Source organism: Schistocerca americana, chromosome 3 (assembly GCF_021461395.2).
Source record: "Schistocerca americana isolate TAMUIC-IGC-003095 chromosome 3, iqSchAmer2.1, whole genome shotgun sequence".
In the NCBI taxonomy this organism is placed as follows: domain Eukaryota; kingdom Metazoa; phylum Arthropoda; class Insecta; order Orthoptera; family Acrididae; genus Schistocerca; species Schistocerca americana.
This window is the reverse complement of record NC_060121.1, coordinates 138136588-138155522: the sequence shown is the minus strand read 5'-3', so window position 1 is coordinate 138155522 and position 18935 is coordinate 138136588. Positions and strand designations below refer to the sequence as shown.

The 18935-nt window shown below is 45.0% G+C and overlaps 1 protein-coding gene across 2 annotated transcripts in view; it reads right to left on the bottom strand.

Annotated features, from left to right (window-relative positions):
* LOC124607492 (solute carrier family 2, facilitated glucose transporter member 1-like) overlaps nucleotides 1-12942 on the bottom strand; it is a 60940-nt gene extending 47998 nt beyond the window's left edge. For both annotated transcript variants that reach the window (XM_047139871.1, XM_047139872.1), the window contains exon 1: nucleotides 12644-12942. In XM_047139871.1, the coding sequence (XP_046995827.1) occupies nucleotides 12644-12787 (144 nt within the window). In that variant the 5' untranslated portion in view covers nucleotides 12788-12942. The remainder of the gene's footprint in view (nucleotides 1-12643) is intronic.
* Between the last annotated feature and the right edge of the window lie 5993 nt (nucleotides 12943-18935).

Genomic DNA, 18935 nt, shown 5'->3' with positions numbered 1-18935 from the left:
TGAGAACAATAACGATGTTCACGCATACATAACTAGACGATTTCTCATTTGCTCAATACCATAAAATATATGACAGGTAGCAAAAGAAGAAATACTACTTTTTAGCGATAGTGGTGTGAGTAAGACTAAAAAATGTTGTCTTCATTAACGTTAATATTAATCACGTGTGCATGTCCTGTAAACTGACTTGTTCTACATCATTTCGACAAACGAATCGTTTAAATGATCTATGCAACATGTTGGTAACTAACTTTCAAAAAATTCGGTAGGATAGCAGCTTATTCAAAATGAAGGAAGTGGGCTACTTCGTAAGAACATAGCTTCGAGCATAACGAGACACAAAAACAGCCCCCCCCCTCCCCGCCCCCAATGTTCAAGTGTGTGTGAAATCGTATGGGACTTGACTGCTAAGGTCATCAGTCCCTAAGCTTACACGCTACTTAACCTAAATTATCCTAAGGACAAACACACACACCCATGCCCGAGGGAGGACTCGAACCTCCGCCGGGACCAGCCGCACAGTCCAAGACTGCAGTGCCTTAGACCGCTCGGCTAATCCCCCCTCCCCCAAATGCTGCTTCGTATCTCGAGGCAAATGGAACTGCAGATGATACGAGACATCTAAGATAAATGATCTTTGTCTCTGATCATATTTTTCTTACAAGGTAAGCTAATTAAAAACTAACAAGAGCTTCGTCAACCAAGGAGTGAGGAAAAGTTTAAATAAACTTCTGGCCAAAATCTTTCTTTTCACTCACCACTATAAAGCAGCTCTTCAAAAAATGTTACAAATATTTCTAGTCACGTTTTGCAATGGCGCTAAACTGAGTACCTTACTCTTATTTTCGTTCTAGGCACATCACGAATCGTGTCAACGACGAACTAGCACCATCTCACTCATAAGTACCGTGTTTTTTGAGCAACATAAACCAAACAGTATCTTTCTTGCAGGCAATGACCCGAAGCTTATAAACATTGAAAAAAATTGCTTTCAGTTTCGATTGCATCAAAGTCATGAGGTACCATAAACTGTCAATACAGCACAGTGCGCTTGCATTGTAGTTCTAACAAACAAAAGATCAATCGGTTAACAGCTATGATAATCAAATGGCTTTCGTCACAATGTGTGACAATCTGAGCTCCGCTGTTTACAGTTTATAACAGAGTTCATATGACTACCATAGCTCTTACACTGTGCGATCTTTTATTAGTTATGATTATCACAGAAATGTGCGATCTACATCTTGTTACTGTCGACATAGTATTATATGCTTTAAGTATGCTGGAATGATATTTTGTAATACCTTACGATAATTATTATGACCGTACTTAGTAGTAAATATCTGTTTTTTTTAATGAGCGGCTTTGTATTGGTGAATACGACTTTAACGAATGTGACGTTATTTAAATAAACGAAACAGTTCGTGTGTCGACGCAAGCAAAATGTTGAGTGACCATGTTATACGCCAACCACAAACCTCACTTCTTCCCTTACACTTATGTTCACATTTCTCAGTAATATCTTCGTGGCGTATACCAACTCTTGTCACGGATGCTATGAGGCAATCTACGCATTCTAAGGCCCAATTTAAGCGATAAAGTGATGACACAGCGACACAAGGACAGGAATGATTGCTGTGCGGTATGCAGACAGTACCTCAAGAGAGCAGCGACGGCTGTTACTGGAATGTCCCGTTACGATGTCTCTCTCAGCTTTGTTTCATGTTTTGTTTACGTTGTTCCAGACGTTATTTGACATTTCGATGACTAAGATTTCCAGAATTCTTCACGAATGCTGAACTTTGACTACAGTAATAATTTAACCTGGCGTTGGGGCAAATGGTATACATGGAAACGGAAGTCCAACCCGAATTAGTCACCAGTCGCCTCTCACGTTATCACTTCCTACTCACATTCCCCGTGACGCACAGGCGAATCGGGCGCAATCTTTGTTGTTATCCTTTTATTTCTCTTATTACAGCTGGGGATTTCAATAATTTCTAACATACAAACAAGCTCTAGGTGTCTAACACGTAAGTAAGCTTTTTGTGTGCGGCGGGTGGTATTTTGTGTTCCAATACAGTTGTCCCCCTTCACTGTTGTATACCGAATCGTGCGATGGAAAGACAAAAATCGATAAAACTCTGAATGAACTCTAATTTCTCTGGTGTTATAGTCATGGACATTTCGGAAAAGATACAGTGCTCTTCTTAGGGTATTATTTACCTCCTCTATTAATTCTCCCGTGTTACCAACAATGAGTCATTATAGCTGCTGGAAAAATTATTTTTCCAGTCTTGCTATCGCTGTCAGTACCTTTGAACTGATAACGAAATTGCTCTGTTTATGATGGAGAGTATCAGGAACGCTGGAGAAGGGCAAATGTTTCAGTTTGGCATAAAGCATCCTGGTCGAGAAACGACTGACTCGAATATTACGAAGCTGTGGAATAACTACGCGAGAAGAATATGAGAACCTACGCCACGTTGTTTTTACGATGCAATGAATTCACTTACACCGTCCTACGAAAAACGTGAATCTCTCATAAAGGGATGAGGAAACGAAATGAAACTTCATGGGTTGAGAGAGTTTGTGATGTCATTTCAGTGATTACGATATCGAATCAGGTTTACAAAGAACTTGTCAGTACACGCCTTATTATCAATATGACGTTGCACCCCTTGTGGCCTGCATGCACGTACCGATTCCGTTGGGAAGGGTGTCACAAAATTGTTGTATTGTCTCCAGACGCAAGTTGGCGCAAAACTATTGCACCCATTACTTCATATTCTGTATTCTGACACTTGCAAAGATCTGATCTGACACGCGAGCTGGCGCAGTAAATGTTGTATCGAGGATAGATCTGGAAATGTAGCTGGCTGCGGGAGTATCTCAACATCAGGCAGACAGTTGACAGAGACAAGTGTCATGTGTGGACGAGCATTATCCTGTTGAAAACTGGCATCGCAATATTGTGATATGAGAGGCAGCACGCAAGGCGCAGGGTGTCAGTGACATAGCATTGCACTGTAAGAGTTACCTCAATCACTACCAGTCATGACCTGAAGCCATCCCCAATGGCTCTGCACGCCGTGACGCCAGCAGTAACACCACTGCGTCTCTCCAAAACATTGGAAGAAGGACCTCTACCCAGGTCGCCGCCATTCTAACCGACAATGGCCGTCCGAGGTAGAGCAGAACCGCGACTCATGGCTAGACACATTGCGACTCCTTTTGTCAGCAATCCATGCTTCCCGGCTGCGGCACCACTCCAAAATACGCAAATCGTTTCGCGGTGCTAAAGGCAGCCTATGCATGAGTTCTACGAATGGTGCAAGAGGACACAAAATGTTTCAGGGTGTCCCTCACTTGTTCTTAGATAGCAGGGGGTGCTTTGCTGGTGTAAGCGGTCGCCAGCACACTGGTCGCTCTCACAAGCGACTTCTAATCAAGCTGCGGGCCTATGGGGTATCGTCTCAGTTGTGCGACTGGATTCGTGATTTCCTGTCAGGAAGGTCGCAGTTCGTAGTAATAGACGGCAAATCATCGAGTAAAACTGAAGTGCTATCAGGTGTTCCCCAGGGAAGCGTCCTGGGACCTCTGCTGTTCCTGATCTATATAAATGACCTGGGTGACAATCTGAGCAGTTCTCTTACGTTGTTCGCAGATGATGCTGTAATTTACCGTCTAGTAAGGTCATCCGAAGACCAGTATCAGTTGCAAAGCGATTTAGAAAAGATTGCTGTATGGTGTGGCAGGTGGCAGTTGACGCTAAATAACGAAAAGTGTGAGGTGATCCACATGAGTTCCAAAAGAAATCCGTTGGAATTCGATTACTCGATAAATAGTACAATTCTCAAGGCTGTCAATTCAAGTAAGTACCTGGGTGTAAAAATTACGAACAACTTCAGTTGGAAAGACCACACAGATAATATTGTGGGGAAGGCGAGCCAAAGGTTGCGTTTCATTGGCAGGACACTTAGAAGATGCAACAAGTCCACTAAAGAGATGGCTTACACTACACTCGTTCGTCCTCTGTTAGAATATTGCTGCGCAGTGTGGAATCCTTACCAGGTGGGATTGACGGAGGACATCGAAAGGGTGCAAAAAAGGGCAGCTCGTTTTGTATTATCGCGTAATAGGGGAGAGAGTGTGGCAGATATGATACGCGAGTTGGGATGGAAGTCATTAAAGCAAAGACGTTTTTCGGCGTGGCGAGATCTATTTACGAAATTTCAGTCACCAACTCTCTCTTCTGAATGCGAAAATATTTTGTTGAGCCCAACCTACATAGGTAGGAATGATCATCAAAATAAAATAAGAGAAATCAGAGCTCGAACAGAAAGGTTTAGGTGTTCGTTTTTCCCGCGCGCTGTTCGGGAGTGGAATGGTAGGGAGATAGTATGATTGTGGTTCGATGAACCCTCTGCCAAGCACTTAAATGTGAATTGCAGAGTAATCATGTAGATGTAGATGTAGCGCAGAGATCGATAGTACGCGCTGGATCAAGCACGCCTATCACGAGAGAGGCCAGAGACACACCGACAAGCAACAGGCCGCCAACGCCCTCTCGACAGCAAGTATTTAGGAGGGCGTCACTGATGCACTAACTCACACTCCAGTTTGGCATCTGTAAGTTATTCGCAGAGCCAGTCACAGACTACAACAGTACATAGCAACCAGATTTGTGTAATAGTAAGATTACCGATATTGTCTGCAAGAGCACTATTACTGCTGCTGTGCATGTACCACAAACAAGGGCCGCACGGGATTAGCCGAGCGGTCTAAGGAACTGCAGTCCTGGACTGTACGGCTGGTCCCAACGGAGGTTCGAGTCCTCCCTCGAACATGGGTGTGTGTGTGTGTGTGTCCGTCCTTAGGATAATTTAGGTTAAGTAGTGTGTACGCTTAGGGACTGATGGCCTTAGCAGTTAAGTCCAATAAGATTTCACACACATTTGAACACAAACACGGATTCAATCAAAGCTGAGTAAAGATACTGGCTACCCATAACAACATCCTCTCCCTTGCTTCCTTATGGTTCAAGCCACTACAGTGGCAACGAGGATACTACAGTTGCGATGTTCTTGGTGCGCAATACGACAGTCTTCCCTTGTGGTGGTCCAATGTAATTGGCTGCAACTCTGACGGCGAGTATGACCACCCTCACTTTCCATTGCAGTCCAACATCGGGTCACTGCCGCATCTGAATGTCTAACGAATCTGAATACTGCACGATTCAGATAGCCAGTTAACTGGCGACCTGCAAAGGGACGCTGATACAACTGCCTCACACTAGTATGCAGTATGTCCGTGTCCTTCACAGTGATCACTCAACACCTGACGCTGTTGTCGCCCGTTGTATACCCTACCAGGCCTAGTAACAACACTAAACTTAAACAACACCAATGCATTCTGGTGGCTGGTCTGCCTATCATGCATTCTGGTTGCTGGTCTGCCTGTCACACAATTTAATTTATTTACAAACCCGCTGATGGTGCGTGAGTGCACGAAGTTACAATGTCATCCGATCATGTCTTCTGTGTGCTTCACTCTTTTTGTCAGATAATGTATTATGTGTATACATACTGTTTACAAAAGTCATGGGATACCTCCGAATGTCGTTTCGGACCACCTGCTGCCCAGCATAGCGCAGCAACTCGACGTGGCCTGGACTCAACAAGTCGCTTGAAGTCCTCTGCAGAAATACTGAGGCATGTTGCCTCTGGAGCCGTCCACAATTGCGAAAGTATTGCCGGTGCAGGATTTCGTGCACAAACTGACCTTTCTACACTCCTGGAAATGGAAAAAAGAACACATTGACACCGGTGTGTCAGACCCACCATACTTGCTCCGGACACTGCGAGAGGGCTGTACAAGCAATGATCACACGCACGGCACAGCGGACACACCAGGAACCGCGGTGTTGGCCGTCGAATGGCGCTAGCTGCGCAGCATTTGTGCGCCGCCGCCGTCAGTGTCAGCCAGTTTGCCGTGGCATACGGAGCTCCATCGCAGTCTTTAACACTGGTAGCATGCCGCGACAGCGTGGACGTGAACCGTATGTGCAGTTGACGGACTTTGAGCGAGGGCGTATAGTGGGCCGGCCGAAGTGGCCGTACGGTTAAAGGCGCTGCAGTCTGGAACCGCAAGACCGCTACGGTCGCAGGTTCGAATCCTGCCTCGGGCATGGATGTTTGTGATGTCCTTAGGTTAGTTAGGTTTAACTAGTTCTAAGTTCTAGGGGACTAATGACCTCAGCAGTTGAGTCCCATAGTGCTCAGAGCCATTTGCGTATAGTGGGCATGCGGGAGGCCGGGTGGACGTACCGCCGAATTGCTCAACACGTGGGGCGTGAGGCCTCCACAGTACATCGATGTTGTCGCCAGTGGTCGGCGGAAGGTGCACGTGCCCGTCGACCTGGGACCGGACCGCAGCGACGCACGGATGCACGCCAAGACCGTAGGATCCTACGCAGTGCCGTAGGGGACCGCACCGCCACTTCCCAGCAAATTAGGGACACTGTTGCTCCTGGGGTATCGGCGAGGACCATTCGCAACCGTCTCCATGAAGCTGGGCTACGGTCCCGCACACCGTTAGGCCGTCTTCCGCTCACGCCCCAACATCGTGCAGCCCGCCTCCAGTGGTGTCGCGACAGGCGTGAATGGAGGGACGAATGGAGACGTGTCGTCTTCAGCGATGAGAGTCGCTTCTGCCTTGGTGCCAATGATGGTCGTATGCGTGTTTGGCGCCGTGCAGGTGAGCGCCACAATCAGGACTGCATACGACCGAGGCACACAGGGCCAACACCCGGCATCATGGTGTGGCGAGCGATCTCCTACACTGGCCGTACACCACTGGTGATCGTCGAGGGGACACTGAATAGTGCACGTTACATCCAAACCGTCATCGAACCCATCGTTCTACCATTCCTAGACCGGCAAGGGAACTTGCTGTTCCAACAGGACAATGCACGTCCGCATGTATCCCGTGCCACCCAACGTGCTCTAGAAGGTGTAAGTCAACTACCCTGGCCAGCAAGATCTCCGGATCTGTCCCCCATTGAGCATGTTTGGGACTGGATGAAGCGTCGTCTCACGCGGTCTGCACGTCCAGCACGAACGCTGGTCCAACTGAGGCGCCAGGTGGCAATGGCATGGCAAGCCGTTCTACAAGACTACATCCAGCATCTCTACGATCGTCTCCATGGGAGAATAGCAGCCTGCATTGCTGCGAAAGGTGGATATACACTGTACTATTGCCGACATTGTGCATGCTCTGTTGCCTGTGTCTATGTGCCTGTGGTTCTGTCAGTGTGATCATGTGATGTATCTGACCCCAGGAATGTATCAATAAAGTTTCCCCTTCCTGGGACAATGAATTCACGGTGTTCTTATTTCAATTTCCAGGAGTGTATTATGTCCGAGAAATGTTCGATGGGATTACATGGTGGGCGATGTGGGCGGCCAAATCATTCGCTCGAACTGTCCAGAATGTTGTTCAAACCAATGGCGAACATTTGTTGCCCAGTGACATGGCTCATTGTCATCCATAAAAATTCCATCGTTTTCTGGGAACATGAAGTCCACGAATGATTGCAAATGGCCTTGAAGTAGCCAAACGTAACCCTTTACAGTCAATGGTCGGTTCACTTGGACCAGAGGACCAAATCCATTCCACGTAAACACAGGTTACACCATTAAGAAGCCGTCACCAGCTCGCACAGTGCCTTGACATATTGGGTCCATGCTTTCATGGAGTCTGCGTTACACTCTAACCCTATTATTAATTCTTACTAACTGAAATCGGGACTCATCTGAGCAGGCCAATGTTTTCCGGTCGTCTAGGGTCCAACCGATATGGTCACGAGCACAGGAGAGGCACTGCAGTAGATGTCGTGCTGTTAGCAAAGTCACTGGCCTCGGTCGTCTGGAGTCATAGTCCATGAACGCCATATTTCGCCGCACTGTCTTAACGGGTATATGATCGTACGTCCCACATGATTTCTGCTGTTATTTCACGCAGTGGTGCTTATCTGTTAGCACTGACAACTCTACGCAAACGCCGCTGTTCTCGGTCGTGAAGTGAAGGCTGCCGGATACTGCGTTGTGCTTGGTGACAGATAATGCCTGAAATTTGGTATTCTCAGCACACTCTGGACACTGTGTATCTCGGAATACTTAACTCCCTAACGATTTCCGAAATGAAATGTTCCATGCGTCTAACCCCGACCACCATTCTGCGTTCAAAGTCTGTTAGTTCACGTCGTACCCTTTCCACTTGAATCACCGGAGTAGAAATAACAGCTCCGCTAATGGACTAACCCTTTTATACCTTGTGTACGTGATACTACCGCCATATGTATACGTGCATATTGCTATCGCGTGACTTTTGTTATCTCAGTGTAATTGCCAGCATTGTAGTGTAGGCATGCTCGATCAACATGTAAGCCTGTGTCATTACGGGTGCGGGCAGTGAACTGCGCTGGTGGAGTGGGTGTTGTGTTCACTGACACGATCAGGCCAGGCGGAGAGGTTTCTAAAGACTGCAGTCTGTGCTTGCAAACTGAAGTACACAGTAAATATTCGCTACAGCAAAGGCGTCGAATCTTCTTACAAAATTGGCAGACATAATTTTAATGTACGGGTAAGGAGACAAAACTGGAGGCAAGGTTGATTTATTTTCGTGGGCTCATAAGAAGAGTTCAAAATGGTTGAAATGGCTCTGAGCACTATGGGACTTAACTTCTGAGGTCATCAGTCCCCTAGAACTTAGAATTACTTAAACCTAACTAACCTAAAGACATCACACACATCCATGCCCGAGGCAGGATTCGAACCTGCGACCGTAGCGGTCACGCGGTTCCAGATTGTAGCGCCTAGAACCGCTCGGCCACCCCGGCCGGCAGAGTACGAGCGTCGTGTAGGAATCACATGTCTAAACTGAAAGGGTCTCCTGGCAAGAATTCACACTGCCTGTGACAACAGCGAGATTGTTCGAACTCTGTGTGTCGATCATGCTCGCATGCAAGGTGTGAGGTGCCACTTCAACAGCCTTTCTGAATGAAGCTCCTTGTGTATGTTGTTCAGATAGTAAAATTATTACAAAAATAAGTGCTTTTCGATTTTCATCGTGGGCATCAACCCAATGGTAAATATGTAATTTTCTCATTTTCACTTATTACTTCAGACTCAGCCGTATCCAGATCATGGTCCCTACCTCAAACTGATTATCATCATGGTAGCACCTCATACAGTTACAACTTAGACAACATTCCGTTCAGTTGAAACGTAACGTCTCGTGGAACACGCCATCACTACATGACCAGAATTAGAATAAGCTCTACTAACACATGACAAAAACAAAATTAAAAAGGTCTTTCGAAACAGCAGAGGAAAGTCATTTTACAACTCTAAGGAAAGACACCCGGCACATGTATATCGTAATCAAGCCTAATGCGTATTATGAACTCTCTCATGGATATCGATAATTATACATGTGAGACTGTAGCCTCATCCAGCACTATTTCTACGTCGATGTAATATGTTGTGCCTTAGTTCTTACGTTTGACCTGAGTACAAACATAGCCGTAAATTTTATGACGTTATTTACAAAATTTCCAGTGAACGTTGTTAATCTTGAAGTAAAGAATTTATAAGTTAATTTAAATACTAACTTAGATCCTTTGCCTACAAACGTAATAGTTATTCTTTCTGGACTCGCGGGATGAGTAGGTCTAACAAGGGAAACTCCCCGTCGCATCTTACCACTAAATTTAGTGGTAAGATGGCCCAGGGGTAGCCCGTCAAAAACAATACAGATCAAGCATGGAAACACGAAGAAGGTGTGCCGAACTGTGAAGAAAGAAGCAAAATAGAAACAGTGGACGGTCCAAGTTGAAGATGTGCAACATCGAGCGAATTTGAAGAATCCTGGGTTCGTAGTTATATGGCCACAGTGTTGGATGACGAAGGGAAGTTTTGTGTTCGAGTCTCCCTCGTGTTCCATTTCTTTTTCTTACAAAATTATGAACTGTCTGTCCGGTCACTGACGTGCCTGTTCGCTGTATTCAAATTTGTGTCTGTGTCGTGAAAATCCGAAGATAAGAATCGTATTCCGAAGACAACGAAGCTAACATACAGGGTGTTCGGAAATTCTCGTTACAAACTTCTAGAAGTTTTAGAATGGGATGAGTACATAATATTTTGAATAGGAGCCCGTCTATTTACATCTACATGGATACTCTGCAAATCACATTTAAGTGCCTTCACAATTCTCTATTATTCCAATCTCGTATAGCGCACGGAAAGAATGAACACATGTATCTTTCCGTGCGAGCTCTGATTTCCCTTATTGTATCTTGGTGATCGTTCCTCCCTATGTAAGTCGGTGTCAACAAAATATTTTCGCATTCTGAGGAGAAAGTTGGTGATTGGAATTTCGTGAGAAGATTCCGTCGCAACGAAAAACGCCTTTCTTTTAATGACGTCCAGCCCAAATCCTGTATCATTTCTGTGACACTCTCTCCCATATTTCGCGATAACAGAAAATGTGCTGCCTTTCTTTGAACTTTATCGATGTACCCCGTCAGTTCTGTCTGCTAAGGATCCTACACCGCGCAGCAGTATTCTAAAAGAGGACGGACAAGCGTAGTGTAAGCAGTCCTCCTTAGTAGATCTGTTACATTTTCTAAGTGTCTTGCCAATAAAACGCAGTCTTTAGTTAGCCTTCCCTTCTGTGTGTTCTTTCCAATTTAAGTTGTTCGTGATTGTAAATCCTGGGTATTTAGTTGAATTTACGGCTTTTAGATGAGACTGATTTATCGTGTAACCGAAGTTTAACGAGTTTCTTTTAGCACTCATTTGGATGACCTCACACTTTTCGTTATTTAGGGTCAACTGCCACTTTTCGCACCATTTCGATATCTTTTCTAAATTGTTTTGCGGTTTGGTCTGGTCTTCTGGTGACTTTATTGGTCGATAAACGACAGGGTCATCCGCAAACAACCGATGACGGCTGCTCAGATTGTCTCGAAAATCCCGGGTTCCCGGGTTCCATTCCCGGCGGGGTCAGGGATTTTCTCTGTCTCGTGATGACTGGGTGTTGTGTGATGTCCTTAGGTTAGTTAGGTTTAAGTAGTTGTAAGTTCTAGGGGACTGATGACCATAGCTGTTAAGTCCCATAGTGCTCAGAGCCATTTTTATCTCGAAAATCGTTAATATAGATAAGGAACAGAAAAGAGCCTCTAACACTACCTTGAGGAGATCCAGAAATCACTTCTCTTTTACTCGGTGACTTTCCGTCAACTCCATGTACGGAGACATACAGTTTCCGTTCTATGACGGTTCCAGTTCAGATGTTTAACTGATCCACTTCTGCTTGAGGAACTGAATTAGACGTGACGCAGGACAATTGTTAGGTAACATTTCGAAAGGAAACATAAAGAAGCATCCACGTATTACTTGAGCACATTCGTTTGTATTAAAACTTAAACATTACGTGTTTACATTATTACAAAATAAGAAAGGACCCAGAATACTGTACGTACAGCGGCTCGGTGCAGCCACCACCGACGTTATTACAGTGTTGTACCTACAAAGCATGTTCTGCTACATTCTACGTCCCACTTGGTGTCTCTTCAGTTTCCAGTGCAGCGACCAGAACTCGTGTCAGCAGATCTTCTTCTGTCTGTACAGGAGTCTCGTAAATTAAACTTTGCATATGACGTCACAAGAAGTAGTGCACGTCATCCTGTCTACCCTATTAGATACCAGGACAAGCAAGTCCTTAGACTTTTCTTTTTCCTTCACCAGACGTGGACGCGTTACACACCTGGATTGAGTGTGTGTGTGTGTGTGTGTGTGTGTGTGTGTGTGTGTGTGTGTGTGTGTGTGCGCCCTGACATCGATGAAAACAAACAAATGTCGATAAGAAGAAAAACTGTCGTACACGCATGCACACGAAACGATCACACAATGACTATCGCACAGACGCTCTCATATGCATTAAAACCAATGAGGAGGCAAGACAGCTAATCGAGAAAGTAAAAGAGGGAAAACAAACCACAAAAGAGCTAAATGAACAGCACAGGGAAATGAGACTGGCTGACCACTTATGAAAAAATTTGGGTGAACCTGAATCGAAATCGTCGTAGAACCGAAACAGTACGTTTCTGGGCATGGGTTCCTATTCAAAATATTACGTACTCACTCCTCTCTACAAGCCCTACAAGTTTGTAACGACAACTTCCTAACGCCCTATATAAAAACTAACCAAATACGAGGTACAAAAACTATGTAATTCGAGCATGTCCACTTTTAAAATTCCGCAAACTGACATACATCTGCAGGTAGATTTTTGTCAATGGTAGTCTGTCCTTTTATTGAAAGTGGCATGTTATACAGCGCTCGAATAAAAATGAGAAGTTTAAGGCTAGCCATTTGATAAATTACATTCGCTGAAACGCCCGACTGCAACCGGAAAAAGGTACGAACGCTTCTTGATCGCACTTATCGTATCACGAAGCAACAGTGGTCCTGTTTGCAGGTGGAGCTAGGCTACTCGAACTCGATCGAGCTACCTGACAAAAGCAGCACTCTATTCTTTGACTTCCAGTATAAGTAAGGCAGGAACATCCACTCACCTCTGTCGGGGCGTAGCTGCGCCGCGTGCAAGTGACATGTGCCCAGGAAGAGGTAACGCGTTCCAGCATGGCCGCAAGCCCATAGCTGCCGTACATGCAGAGCACCACGCAGTTCACGAAGAACGAAGCCAAGGCGGACAGCATCTCGGTCGACACTCCCTACACTGGTGACTGCACTGCAGCTTACTCCACTGCAACCGTTCTACTACTGCGGCAGCCCGCCGAACGCCCGAACAGATGCCCGCTAGCAAGTCGAACTGGTGTCGGTGCGGGCAAATCGCTTATCCAGGGAGAGAAGCGGCGTCCAGGAACTAGCGGCAGATATCCGTAACTCCGTCACGGCGGTCTAATGGCAGCACGGCTGCCTCCGAAGTTCTTGCAATACCCGCGGGCGCGCGACAGTGTAAACGGTTATATACGCGCTCGGTGACTGTTGTACTCTTGCTGTAATTTGTGCCCCGGGTCTCTTTTATTCTTCTTTTCTTCGTATTCCCGCCGTGATAAGCAAATGTGAATGGGTCGTGAACTCAACCCGTTACTATCGGCTAGCGTAAGACACTCTGAGGTCGGATTTCGTCACTGCATTCCCCACCACTTTTGCTGATCGTAGACGTCCTCGGCCAATAGGTTCTACACTAGTGTTCAAACGTTAACTGTAATGAATAAACGAGTGCTTCTTTGCTAATTAGCATGTCGCAAGAGTTACAAAATAAAATAAATCCACAAAAAAAACATCGGTGAACAAGAGTGTGCGAAACATGGAGTGAGAGAGTTATAGTACGGCTCGTTGGACGGGACATTAATAGAAATTATGTTGCCGAAGAAGGTGATAATGAAGAGTCTAATGTAGGGCTGAAAACAAATTTCAAAAGTCGTTCAGTAGGTTAAGTTCAACACTACGTATCTAGAAAACCGCACTTCGATTTCCGATGGCCTCTAGGTATTATATATATATATATATATATATATATATATATATATATATATATATATATATATATATGTTGGAACACGTGAGGCAATACCGACTCTACAACTTATTTTAGAAAATAGATTAAGGAAAGGCATACCTACGTTTCTAGCATTTGTAGACTTAGGGAAAGCTTTTGACAATGTTGACAGAAATACTCTCTTTCAAATTCTGAAGATGGCAGGGCTAAAATACAGGGAGCGAAAGGCTATTTACGATGATGATGATGATGATGATGTTGGGGTTGTGGGGCGCTCAACGGCGTGGTTATCAGCGCCCGTACAATTATCCAATCTTTGCTCAGTCCAATTTCGCCACTTTCCTGGATGATGATGAAATGATGAGGACAACACAAACACCCAGTCATCTCGAGGCAGGTGGGCTATTTACAATTTGTACAGAAACCAGATGGCAGTTATAAGAGTCGAGGGACATGAAAGGGAAGCAGTGGTTGGGAAGGGAGTGAGACAGGGTTGTAGCCTATTCCCGATGTTATTCAATCTGTATATTGAGCAAGCAGTAAAGGAAACAAAAGAAAAATCGGAGTGGGAATTAAAATCCATGGAGAAAAAATAAAAACTTCGAGGTTCGCCGATGATATTGTAATTCTGTCAGAGACAGCAAGAGACCTGGAAGAGCAGCTGAACGGAATGGACAGTGTCTTGAAAGAAGGATATAAGATGAACATCAACAAAAGCAAAACGAGGATAACGGAATGTAGACGAATTAAATCTGACGATGCTGCGGGAATTAGATTAGGAAATGAGACGCTAAAGTAGTAAAGGAGTTTTGCTATTTGGAGAGCAAAATAACTAATGATGGTCGAAGTAGAGAGGATATAAAATGTAGACTGGCAATGGCAAGGAAAGCGTTTCTGAAGAAGAGAAATGTGTTAACATCGAGTATAGATTTAAGTGTCAGGAAGTCTTTTCTGAAAGTATTTGTATGGATTGTAGTTATGTATGGAAGTGAAACGTGTACGATAAATAGTTAAGACAAGAAGAGAATAGAAGCTTTCGAAATGTGGTGCTACAGAAGAATGCTGAAGATTAGATGGGTAGATCACATAACTAATGAGGAGGTATTGAATAGAATTGGAGAGAAGAGAAGTTTGTGGCACAACGTGACTACAAGAAGGGATCGGTTGGTAGGGTATATTCAGAGGCATCAAGGCATCACCAATTTAGTATTGGAGGGCAGCGTGGAGTGTAAAATTCGTAGAGGGAGACCAAGAGATGAATACACTAAACAGATTCAGACGGATGTAGGTTGCAGTAGGTACTGGGAGATGAAGAAGCTTGCACAAGATAGAGTAGCATGGAGAGCTGCATCAAACCAGTCTCAGGACTGAAGACCACGTGAACAACATATATATATATATATATATATATATATATATATATATATATATATATATATATATATATATATATATATCACTTGCCGCCTCTGTCACCTCTGCCAGTCGTACGCTATTGTGAAAACTGCTACGGTGTATAGTGGTTCGAAGTCTTTCAGTGAATGCCATTGTTAAGCAAATCTAACTCCATCGTGAGCTCTGGAGTGTGAAACAGCAGTTAGTTGGTGAAATGTAATGGTATTGTACCAACTGCCGTCACTTTGATACTGTTTTATTAGGCAACCAGTTTCAATGTTCCAGTCACGTCATCTTCAGGCCTGTCGCATGAATGACACTAACAAGGGAAACACCACATCACACCTCCCTCAGATTTAGTGCTGAAATGGCTCAGTGGGTTGTCAGTGAAACACTGAAAGTTCAAGCATGAGAACAAGAAGAAAGTGTACAGAACTGTGAGAAAAGAAGCAAAATAGAAACAGAGAATGGTCCAAGCTCAAGATGTGTAACATCGGGCGACTCGCAAAAATTACAGTGTCGTGGTTGTGTGGCCACGCTGATAGAGTAAAAAGCGGCAGAACCGTGTTCGAACCTCCCTTATACCTAATCTTCTTTTTTTTACGAATTTGTTAACTGTCCGTCCTGTCATTGACATTTCTGTTCTCTTTCTGTAGTCTTTGCAATTTTCATACTCTACACTGGTCATTGATTTTTGAGTCATGTGATATGAATATATTACCGTCGCAAGTTAATGTGATGAATGGTGACACGAGGCGAGATGCCGCAAAGACCTCTCGCAGAAATGAAAGCAACAAATAAAGTTGCGTGAACTATGTTAACAACGGAGGAATTAAGGAGTCAAAACTTCCAAAACGGAACGCAAGATGCACTACTTGTGTAGAACAAATAGGAGGTACGTACGACTGGAGGTCCCTTCGTAACATGTCGCTGTTGCAAACGGATGTTCAACCACCATACAGACACAAATTTGAATATAGGTAACAGACACGTCAATGATCGGACGGACAGCTCATAATTTTGCGGAAAAAAAAAGTGGTGGGACGACGGAGATCTGAACCCGGATCTCCCCCATCGCAGCCCAATATCATGACATGATCACGACTCCACACTCAGTGACAGTAGCTCGATGTTGCACATTTTGATCTTGAAACCTTTCACTGCTTCTATTTTGTTCCTTTTTTTTCCACAGTTCAGTATACAACCTTCCTGTTTGCTTGATCTGTGTTCAGTTTTTGACGGGCTGTCCAATGGGGCAGTGTTACCACTAAACTCGGTGGGGTGCGATGGGGATTTTCTCTCGTAAGTGCCACTTGTGCATCTGTAAGACAAGGCGTCAATATTCGCATCATGTGCTGCTGAGACCCGAAATTCATGAGCATGCTGTGGTCTTCACACATGTGATAGCAAACTGAGTTAGGCCGGCCACGGTGACCGAGCGGCTCTGGGCGCTTCAGTCCGAAACCGCGCTGCTGCTACGGTCGCAGGCTCGAATCCTGCCTCGAGCTTGGATGTGTGTGATGTCCTTAGGTTAGTTAGGTTTAAGTAGTTCTAAGTCTAGGGGACTGATGACCTCAGATGTTAAGTCCCATAGTACTCAGAGCCATTTGAAGCATTTGAAACTGAGTTACCGTCACAAGTGTGAAGAGCACAGATGTTCATGAAGCTATGGAACCAGATACGAATAATGATGCCTTGTCTTCAACACACACGGGTGGTACTTGGTGTCATTCACGCACAGGCCTGATGATTACGTGATTGGAATGTCGAAACTGGTAGCCTAATAAAACAATATCAAAATAACGGCCGATGGTGCAATATTGTTAAGTCCCCCTGTAAGTAGCTACGTAAGGCAGTTCAAATGCAGGAAGTCCAGAGCATCGCACATCCAATAGGACCAAACCTGATAAAGCACTGTGGGTTCAAATCAATCTGCGGGTTGATGATAACTTTTCTGTCAAACCGAAGAGATGCGTTACAAATAGAAACAAAACATGTAAAATTCCATCATTACACCTAAAGTAATGTAGTATGGCTTGTTCGTTGGAAGATGTTGAGGGGAAGATTCAGCTGCCTAATTAGAAAGGTTTTCTTTCTTCATGCACGGTGGCACGGTGGCACGATATGTGAATATTGCTTCGCAAGTTGACACGTTGAGTGTAGGTGACTGTGATGAATGCGTATGTAGTTTTAGTGTCGTCTATATGTTGTTGATGATGAGGGAAAAGATAGAGTTTAAAACCCAGTGCTAGCACATAGCCCGCTTCTCTCGAATAGCACCAAAGGGACCGCCAAGCTGAAAGTCAACATCCGGTGGACAGATCACCGTCAACAACGTCACATGCCCTCACATGATTTGACACTGCGGAGAGGTCTGAAGTTTAATGCTGGACTTTGGCGCAACGTCTGACAAGCAATAAGTGTACGCCACCCCCTCTCTCCCAACCTCTCCTCCCCGGTCGCCAAATTCTGGCATCGCAAATTTATTGACATCTATGATTCGAATTTGTGTCGAGGTCCGGTGAACCGGCCAGTCTGTGGATGGTTTTTAGGCGGTTTTCCATCTGCCTCGGCGAATGCGGGCTGGTTTCCCTTATTCCGCCTCAGTTACACTATGTCGGCGATTCCTGCGCAAACAAGTTCTCCACGTACGCGTACACCACCATTACTCTACCACGAAAACATAGGGGTTACACTCGTCTGGTGTGAGACGTTCCCCGGGGGGTCCAACGGGGGCCGAACCGCACAATAACCCTGGGTTCGATGTGAGGCGGCGGAGGGGTGAAGTAAACTGCGGCAGTCGTCGTGGGGTTGTGGACCACTGCGGCTGCGGCGGGGACGGAGCATCTCCGTCGTTTCTAGGTCCCCGGTTAACATACAACATACATACAACATGATTCGAAACAGATTCCTTTGGGTCCAGTACCACTGTACTAGCGTGCGATAGCGTCTCCATTTGATGTATCTAGATCCCTTCTGGAAGTAACGAAAGAGCCCTGGGGTTGCAATATGTGCACCGCCAAACAGAGCATAAATCTTGTTTAAGATAACGCCTACACAGAACGTTCGGTGGCCACAGCAATAAGTGAACAGAATAACACATCGGCGTCGTGGTATTCCGTATGGGACGCTGTTTCTGAAAATATGTTTTAATAATGCAGAAAGGAATAACATGATCTAAATTACCACTAGCCCAACCACTACAGTTGACAAAACAAGGCGAAATAATTTCACTTCCCCTCTTGTTTTGCCATCTGCATCCTTAAATTTGTTCGTCCACTTTTAACTAATTACCATTAACATACGTGAATATAAAGCTTCCTGGCAGATTAAAATTGTGTGCCGGACCGAGACTCGAACTCGGGACCTTTGCCTTTCGGGGGCAAGTGCTCTACCATTTTTTTTCCTTTTTTTTCGCTACAGTAGTTTGCGTTTGGTCTGGGCGGGCGTCACAGGATATCCGTTCAGCTGATCGTTGAGTCCTTGACTCAGTTTTTTTATTACAGAGAGCACGCAGCCTCCTAACCGAACACGCTGAGCTACCGTGCCGGCACCACTGAGCTACCCAAGCGCGACTCACGCCCCGTCCTCACAGCTTTACTTCTGCCAGTATCTCGTCTCCTACCTTCCAAACTTTACAGAAGCTCTCCTGCGAACCCCGCACAACTAGCACTCCTGAAAGAAAGGATATTGCGAAAACATGGCTTAGCCACAGCCTGCGGGATGTTTCCAGAATGAGTTTTTCACCCTGCAGCGGAGTGTGCGCACTTAGCCGCAGAGTGAAAAATCACATTCTGGATACGTGAATATAATCTGCATTTTCATAAAGCAGAAAGGTTGGCCTTCAGTTTTAAAGAATATAACACCCGATCTAATTTTGTGCTAAGTTTATGTATGTAATTCATTTTATAATTTATTTTCACTGTTTCTAGTTAATGCTTTCATTA